At 33.5% G+C, this 9671-nt stretch overlaps 1 protein-coding gene across 2 annotated transcripts; it reads right to left on the bottom strand.

The window, feature by feature from the left end:
• Positions 1-507: 507 nt before the first annotated feature.
• On the bottom strand, positions 508-4546 carry LOC113691698 (protein yippee-like At3g11230). 2 transcript variants are annotated; one of them, XM_027209964.2, is made up of 6 exons: positions 4389-4546; positions 4008-4111; positions 1689-1732; positions 1084-1192; positions 952-1007; positions 508-872 (listed from the first exon to the last, which is right to left on the bottom strand). In XM_027209964.2, the coding sequence occupies exons 2-6, from the start codon at positions 4101-4103 to the stop codon at positions 788-790; spliced, it is 390 nt and encodes a 129-aa protein (XP_027065765.1). In that variant the 5' UTR covers positions 4104-4111; positions 4389-4546; the 3' UTR covers positions 508-787. The 2 variants fall into 2 exon arrangements, with proteins under 2 accessions (XP_027065765.1, XP_027065764.1); XM_027209963.2 differs by having other exon boundaries at positions 4008-4130; positions 4389-4525.
• Positions 4547-9671: the final 5125 nt, after the last annotated feature.

The raw sequence follows: 9671 nt of genomic DNA, 5'->3' as shown, positions 1-9671 counted from the left end.
GTGAAAATCTAATGCATCCTGTCACAATTATTTCCAACAATAGTTCTAACAATTAAATCACATGATGATTGTGAAACCTAGTATTGTCCTCATGCATGACTGACTCTTTGAAAACACCAAGGGGAGAGGTCCAACAAGAACTGTCACGGTTGAGATCTCCGCACTTAGAAAGAAAATGACATTCCTCTTTCCAGAGTAAGGAACTGCAGGATCGTCATTAACAAACTCCAGGGTAAACGCACCAGCAAAGAAATGCAAGTAAAAATGATAATTGGAAAAGAGTTGTTTTTTCAAAACAAAAAAAAAAAAAAAAAAGAATCAGTGTACAACAATTGCTCTCATTATTTATTTAAAAAAATTGCAAGATTAGAGGAAAAAAAAATAGAAATTAGCTCTCAATTTCATGCAAAAGACAAGTAAATCAATCTGTGCAGTATTCTTTCACAAAAATATAAGAGAATGCTGAGCTGATTTTTTTGGTATGTAAACTGGCCTTTCTCAGCAGGCTTTCCCACCAATAGAAACTTTCAATGGTATTGGGCAGTTGCAAAGACTGCTATAGCAACCATCAATTTTTCAATTACAAATTCAACTAGAAATGGAAAAAAATGAGAACAATGATTTAACGTCTGCTGGTTACATTGAGCACTAGACGCAAAACTGCAGTAAAAGAAGGCAGAATATGTACGGTTGAATATAGTCTACTTGATTTTTCAAGATGCTATGATGATATTTAGGAGTCATCTTTAAGATGTCAGGATGCTAACTAGAAAAGCTTGCAACTAAATCAACCATCATCTGTATCACTTTCCAAAAACTGACCATCTTGGCTGAAGACATAGGGACTTCCATCAGGACCCAACACCTTAAACCTAATCAAGCAAGAAACAGCAAACACTTTAAGTACTAAATACAAAAGTTAATATAATGACCACAGAACTAACTCGATACCTTTCAAGGATATATTTTCCTTCCTTGTACTTTTGGCTCTTTTCAAAAGCAGATTCCTGACATTTAACGAAAAGATATAAGCAATAGTATAGAGAAACAATAAATTGCACAAATGAGTGCTCATGAACTCACATATTTCCACCCAACAAGCGAGCCACAACCCACACAGAATATGTCAACCACAGTGTGCATCCCAGTCATCATCATCCGCTCTTCTTTCTCGCCAATGGTCACATTCACACTGTTAAGCAATGGAAAGTATGTTGTCATGTTTGCCAGGATAAACTGAATTACAATTTTGAGGCATCAGGCATGATATGATTGTTCTTGCAAGGAATTGAGCCATAAACACAACCAAAGTGGGAAACATCCATTCATATATTTCAGAAAAAAAGAAGAAGCCCCAGTGCACCTCAAAATCAAACATATCCAGTAATGATACTGAAATATATTTGGCTATTACAAGAGAAGAAAGGAAAGGGTAACTGATATACAGAAAACAATGAGCAAAATGCTAGTTTAGAAGTGGAAGATAATATCAAGTTTTATGAGCAGACAGACATACTGGCACTCCAGTCCTTAAGAATCATGGAAATGTATAAGCAAGTACTCATGCATCAATAGCTCCAATTTCAACAGTTGACCAGATCTATCCCACAGCCCAGTGGCAGCTCATCGCAAATCAGGTCCATAATTTGAATCAAGTGCTTAAGGGCACTAAAGATGAAGACACTTACGCCTTGTCAAAGAGATAAGCCTTCCCATGTTTGGAGTGAAAAGACTGGAAAGACCAGCAAACAATGAGTTAGTGTAAAGGACCTGAAATCTAACATAAAGATACTAGGAGGCACAGGTTGAAATAAAACAAGATAGCCAAGGTACTTTGGATTAGCCCTGTGTTCTATAACTTCAGGTAGCAGACAAAGTTCAACCTAGAAGAGACCATACTAGTCCCGAAAATGTTCCATATTATCCTGAGCATGGAACCTTAGTGTACTTATAAAGCACAAGTAAACAAGGCATGACAAGCACTGGAGCTTCAGCCTAATATCAAACCAGAACTCTTAAATATCTGGCTACAAGGAAATTAGTAGCTATTAGTTATTAGTTCAATACCTTCAGTCAACTCAACTACAACTAATAGCTGTCTGAACCACCTTTTTATGGAGATGAGTCTCATGGAACTTAAAAGGCAAGGTTGACTCACAGAAAGGAGCCAAGAAGTGCTAGCCAGATCTGAATGGAAGCCAGCAGCATTATATTCATGAATAATTTGATTTGGCGTATCATTTTTGATCTTATATGTCAAGACATTTCAAGACAAAAAAAGCCACTAAATGAAGCCATGGCATGTAGATAATGCACAACCTAGGTAAGTGAGTCATGGAGTGCAAGCAAGTGCGAGGATCCAATAGCAGTAACCATTTTAAAGAAACAACTGGTAGCGATTGTCTGGCACATCGAACATTTATGGCCTCAGGGTTGTATAATTATATCATAGCAACTTGACACTCTATTTTCATTTCTTTTGTTTCCCTTCAGATGCAAAATGCAGAAATCTTGTTTTATTCTTGTGAAAAATTAAAACTATACCGCAGACAGGTTTCAAATAATTTGGAGGTACAAAGTCAGCACTTATATAAATTGGATCAAGAAATCTCTTCCCATATTTTCCTTCACTCACAATCTGACGAACAAAAGACGCAGAAGAAATCAAGGAAACAGGAAACTAATTTTGAACTTTTTCGTTATAAGAAGGAATTCATGTTGCCACACAAACACACATTTCCAAGTCAGTTCGGGTGAGATGGGACCTGGGGTGTGGGTCACACATAGATTGGTATATAGAAAGGGGCACACACTCAGAGAGAGAGAGAGAGAGAGAGAGAGAGAGATTCCAAAGCCTCAAGCATTTGACTTTCTCCCAAGTTCATAGTACTGTTTAAGAAATTTCCATAACGCGACTAACAAGTAAGAGCATAAAAGCACAAATTCAGAAATCATTAGCCCCAAAACAAAATATATGATTTTCCAATCACCATAAATCTTAATATCCAACCCATCATTTAGAGAGTGTGAAACAGTTCGCTGCATGTTCAGTATTCAATGCAACAATGGAAGACTAAAAAACCTACAATTATCAGCAATTAACCTGAAAACAAATTATCAGCATGCAAAAGTAACCGCGGTTATAGGTCGTTATTAAAGCTTAAGCCTGTGCATGGAAGCAAAAGCCTCAATGCTAATGTTACACAAAACAAAACTGTGGTGAATAAACCATTCATGCAAAACCTGCCTCAGGCCCTTGACTTATATTTGTAGAGAAAATATAAGCCAGGGCACAACAAAACCAACTCAAATAACACCAGAATGTGGAACCACAAACTAAATTGGACATCCTGAAATCAAACCAGCCAGTTTACTTAATGGTATCTCATCTGGGGACAAATGACCATAAGACGAGAATAGAAGCATAAAACCATAGCCCTATTACTGCTGGTTGGAAAGCACAGCATCAAACTCCGAATTCAATTGAACAGGAATCAAAATTATGAGCCCAATTTAACCCTTTACAAAATGAAATTTAAGCTGCCAAACATAGCTTAAAGAAATTCACTCCTAAACACAGAATAAAAAGGACTGTCTAAATCTGTAATTGACATTTCTTTTTAGCTTTTTTCTTTTCATTTTTATTTCGTTAGATGTGAAGTTCTGTTACACGTTAGCAACATACATTCTTGTATGTAAAAGATTGACAAGGATAAAAATCGGCCAGAAAATAATGAGGGATGTATATACCATTTCCTTTTCACCAAAAAATGAAGCAACAAAAAGCCAAGAAAATAAAATGAAAAACCCACAACTTAATACAATCAATCGTTTCACATGTACCATTATTTCCTCCCAGCAGATCCCTCCATTCACATTTCTGATCATCCACCAAAAATTAAAGAAAAGAAAATACCAATATAGCACTAGTTACTAATAAGATACATAGCTAAACATTCATAGCCCTATACAAATGATGAGAGAGAGAGAGAGAGAGGGATAAAGACCCTGGAGATGAGGTCATCAGTAAGAGCAAGATGGGCATGACAGTGCTTGCAACTGTAGTGGTTTCCTTCCAGATTGGTCAAGAATAGCCTTCCCATACTTCTACCTGAAAAACAACAGAACCCCTACCAAAAAATTAACAATACAACTGATTGCTGATTCAAGGAGGAGGAAAAAAACAAAGGCAAGCCTAATCGAGTAAAGGGTCGGAAATGAAAAGAATGGAATGAAATCTGAAGGATCACTAATTAGCATGAATTGACTGATCAAAGGCAAAACAAAGTCCAGAAGACGCCACGAATGAAATGCAAGAAATCAGTTACAAACAAAAAAAATGGAACGGACGATGAGGTCCACGACAGAGATGATGATTATGATCTCACCTGATCAGCAGCGGTCAAGAAGTGAAGGCCGAAGGGGGTTTAGGGCCGTGTCGTATATCACACCATTTTGAGTCGAGCCTGTTGTATTTGGCGTATTTATATGTACGAGTATTTGGGAGAGAAATACAGATAACTCGAATGGGTAAAATGCTTGATATGTCCCTCAGATTTTGGATTTTGAGGTTTTTTGTACCTCACTTACAGAATATGGCATTTGTCGATTTACACCTCTCATAAAAGCGAAACACACCAATTTGGTATTTTCATCACATTTTCACTTGAAACCCACTACATTTATCGAAGCAAAAGGGTCAAAAATGACTTGACCCATTCGATGAAATGGGGGTTAAAGATGTAGGCCTTATAAATAAATTGATACTAGTGCTTTTGGCACTTCGTAGGTGTGTGCTTATTTCAAGAAAATGTATGATTATCTTTTTCATATTAAGTTATATATCATGGTAGATATATATATACATATATATGTAGTTATCTGAAAAATCTAGTTACTATTTAGAGGAAATTATTGTATTTAAAAACTAGGAGGGGAATGCCCGCGCATCGCACGAGTGTTTGGTACCAGTGGTTAAAAAATATTTTATGGTAGTTCAAGCAAATATCAAAAAACTCACGCACATTGAATAATACAATGAAGTAATAAAATATCTAATGTATACTGGGAGATGGAGAAGGAAATCATGCATGCTATTTTGCTCAATTCATATATTTTGAAACAAACACTTGTATATAAGTTTTTCATTAACAAGACTAAACGAACTTTAAACAGATATCTAAACGATTCAGATAATGGTAATAAACAAAATGATTATCCACTTAAAGATGCATCTACACAACATTCTTGTTGATGAAAGTAGCCAACTATGGTGGAGGCTTTTTGATCATAGTAGCCAACATTCTTTTTTTTATCAAAGTAGCCAACATTCTTGTTGATCGAAACCTATTTCAACAAAACCACACCATTTAAATTATAAAGAACAACCAACTTTGTGGGGGAAACAATAATATCAATATTAAATTGTACTAACAGAGTATCCAATTTTGGAATGAAAACATTTAGCTAATAATAGAAATTGCGATTTTACAAAACAAAACATACCATTAAAAAAAGAATAAAACCTCACCTCAAGTTCAACCACCAAGAATAACTTCACCAGAAAATCATATTGAAATCCAGAGTACAATGGCAATACAAATAAATATTTACCGGAAGACGAAAGGAACATAACAGAAGAATGTGAAGGACAGACATTTAAAGAATCCTTATACTATATAAGAATGAGTTTGGGTCAAAGAATGGTTTTGAACTTCAACCGCAAGAGTAGGGGTATTTTGGGATAGTGGGATTGTTTTGAGTGTAGTTATAATATTGGGTACTACTTTAGATAGCATGTGTATTATTGTGTTTACTGAAATGTCCTTGTATTGTAAAAGATGCAGTGATGATTTGTTCAAATGTTTGGGTAGTTTGGAAATGTGAGATTATTTGATCATCTTTTCTATAATAGATACAACCCATAATATCTTCTTTGTTGGTGTAATTACTTAAATGTTCTTGTAGAGACATTCATTTTGGTTTGTATTAATTATTACTATTACTTTGCTATTATAACTTGAAGAACTTCAAACGTCATTTTCATCTCAATTAAAGTAAGGACAATGTGGTTTATTAAGGAATTTATGATTGAGCATTAGTTTCAACTTCAATTCTTTAAATGTGGTTTAAATGTTCTTTAATGGTCCTTACTTTAATTGAGATGAAAATGACGTTTGAAGTTCTTCAAGTTATAATAGCAAAGTAATAGTAATAATTGATACAAAATGAATGTCTCTACAAGAACATTTAAGTAATTACACCAATAAAGAAGATATTATGGGTTGTATCTATTATAGAAAAGATATCAAATAATCTCACATTTCCAAACTACCCAAACATTTGAACAAATCATCACTGCATCTTTTACAATACAAGGACATTTCAGTAAACACAATAATACACATGCTATCTAAAGTAGTACCCAATATTATAACTACACTCAAAACAACCCCACTATCCCAAAATACCCCTACTCTTGCGGTTGAAATTCAAAGCCATTCTTTGACCCAAACTCATTCTTATATAGTATAAGGATATCATGGAGGCGATGTGAGGATATTAATGTGAGGGAGTTGTAATTTAATGTCAAAGAGATGACTTTTCGTTGATTATGGAGATTTTTTTCTAGAACATATTGGGATTAATTTGCCTTATAATTAAAAAAACAAAACCCTCCACGTTTGGCATGCAAGAATGGTTTGGAAAAGAAAGGCCTTTCCAACTTGTTCATTCCATTCCAAGTTTGGTATGGATCATATGAGTGATGAACCTCTTTCCTTTTGAAATGCTCATTCCAACTTTTTCCCAGAATCATATTTTTTAGAAATCTTGGGAAGGTTCTTTCCAACTTTATCCTAAAATGCCCAAATTAATAGGATGTCAATTTATCTTTATAAATCCTTTTACTCTACCACCATATCTCAGAATATTTATGAGCTCAAATAATAGTTAAATGTAATTTTTCTTGTGTTTAAAATATTTTTTTCTTTTTTAGTAGCAAACAAATATTTTTAGATGCTTTATTCTTTGATTTTTGAGCAATTTTGTGAATTTTTTATTTTACATAAAAATAAAAAAATAAATTTTAAAAATATATTATATTTGTTTGGCTTCATCTAATTTATATGTTATTTTGCTAATTAATTAATTATATTACCAGAAGATGTAAAATTTTAACATAAAAATCTATGTGCTAGAATAAATTAAATATTACAATTAAAAATTTTTAATATCAATCATCAATAATTTGAAAGCAAAAATGTCAAAACTCCACGTAAATAAACAAATAACATAGTATAACAAATAAAAAAAATGTTATGTCCCCTAAACTAATCTAGGGCAATTAAGTCAAATTTGTATTAATCTTATTCTGTTTTGATATTTAAATATGGATTATACCAAATACTGGAAAATAAATGAACATTCTATTCTAATTTGTGTGCCAAATACTGGAATGATAAAATTTTCTTCCACCCATTTTGGGTACAAAGATATTCTGAGTGGAAAGATCTTCCCATTTTTGGCCATTCCTGCATACTAAATAAGATGTAAGGATAGATTAGAAATTTTAAAAAGTGATACTGTGTGTTTGCACCATATAGCATTACTCTGCTTTTATATATTGTATAGATATATGATTTCAAGTGCACATATAGTTTTGACCTTTATATATATAGGTTTGCTATATGCATGATACCTCAAATAGCTAAAATGTGTTGTAAAATTTGATATCCTTTATTTATGATCAAAATTTTTCAATGAAATTGGTTAAAACTACAAATGTAAGAGGAAACAATTTATGTTTGAACTAGAAAAGTCTAGCACTTAGACGAGAAGTAAAAATATAAGATTTTGGTAGCAGAAAGCTGAATGTGCAGGCCAAAATGAAATGAATGATTTCACATTGATATTTGGCTTTTATTTCATGGCCTATACTTTAATGGTTTCCTAGAAGGAACTTTAGATTTCATTAGACATGATACATTGTTATGGAGTCTTGCACTCAATAACACTGATGGAATGAAAATAGAGATATAACCTGAAAGCGAAAATCTCATTAATATGTCCAAGGAGATAAAGGCTAAAGTTGATGGAATATTTAGTATTAGAGAAGATGTGTTACAACTAATAGAATGATTTTCGTTTTCTTGCCTTTTAGTTTTGTTATTAGGCATTGGTATTACTTATCAACCAGAAAGATTTTGGATTTTAATTTTTTTTCTTTTAAAGGTCTTTCAATTATGTTAATTACATATTTTTAGCATACATTGTAATCCAATGGCCACTTGCTATAAGTATAATTGTAGAATCTTATGCTAAAAATTATAAAGGTTAAGATGTGTTGCATTGATAGTTAAATAGAGCAATATGGCGCTAAAAAATAGTTAAGGAAGTTGCATAATGATCAAAAGCTAATGAATTTTTAATTAAGTATCTTTTCTTTGCAAATATAATTTTAAGAGTTGCTAATGTCATAGATGAGTTAAATGTACTTATTTATTGCTTCATTGACTATGTTCTTTGCAATTAGGTTGAGACAATCATCTATTACAAAATGTTACAAATGACTAACTTAATCCAACATTAAATAGATTTGATATCATTAATATTCAAAAAGATTTCATGAACTAGTTGAATGAGTCGAGCGGAAGCACGGCCCTCATTAGTTGCCCCAAGTGATTGATATTACCCCAATTGCATGTTGAAAGGAAATAGAACAACATTGCAAAACAATTTTACTAAGATAATAAAAAGTTTGGAATAGTAATGTTTAAATCTATAGTCAAAAGAGTAAGTGCACAAGTTTTGTAAATGGGAGTTCAATGAAAGTCAAGAATTAGGAGGGTAATCTGCCTTCAACTCAATACGATTTTAACGCCATTTTGTATCTCATAAGTAATACTTCTCTCTTCCATTCCCAGCAAATATCGGTCTCCGTTTGGATTAAATATTTTTTAGAGTGTTTTTAAAATATTTTACTGTAACAATGTATGTGAAAAACTTTTACTGTAGAAATTTTTGGTAGTGTTTTTAAAGGTGTTTTTGGGTATATTTTAGGATATTTTTAAAGTCTAAAATTTTTTTAGTTATTTTTAAAAATTAACACTACCACTTATCGCTGCTACCACCCCCTCCCTCTTCTTCCTTCTCCTCACTTTTTCCTTCCCCCTCTCTTTTTCTCTTGCTCCCTGCTCCCTTCCCCTTTTCCTTCCCTCATTCTCCTTCTTTCTCCCTCTTTCTCCTCCTCTCTTCTCTTTCCCCTCCCCCTCCCTTCTTCTAGATCTAGTCAAAGATAGCTTGGGAAGCGGAGAGGGATGGGGTTGTGGCAGGAAGGGGGAAGAGAAGGGGAAAGGAAGGAGAAAGGAGAAGGAAGGAGAAGGAGAGGAAGAGGAGGAAGAAAGAGGAGGAGGGGAGGAGGAAGGGGGAGGGATAAGAGAGAGGAGGAGGGAGGGGGTGATGGCATTGGTGATGGTGGTGATAGATAGAAGAAGAAAATGGTGTACATTTTATTTTTTAATATATTTGGAGTTGTTTTCGATATATTGTATGGATATGGTGTTTTTAAAATTATTTTTGTTTGTATATTATTGTAATATTGTATATGAAAAACTTGTTGTTTAGAAAATAGGCATACTGTGACAGCCCCACCTTCCCCTAAGGCGAACCAA

The sequence above is a fragment of the Coffea arabica genome, chromosome 6c (genome assembly GCF_036785885.1).
Source record: "Coffea arabica cultivar ET-39 chromosome 6c, Coffea Arabica ET-39 HiFi, whole genome shotgun sequence".
NCBI lineage: Eukaryota > Viridiplantae > Streptophyta > Magnoliopsida > Gentianales > Rubiaceae > Coffea > Coffea arabica.
This window is presented reverse-complemented; position numbering and strand designations above follow the sequence as displayed.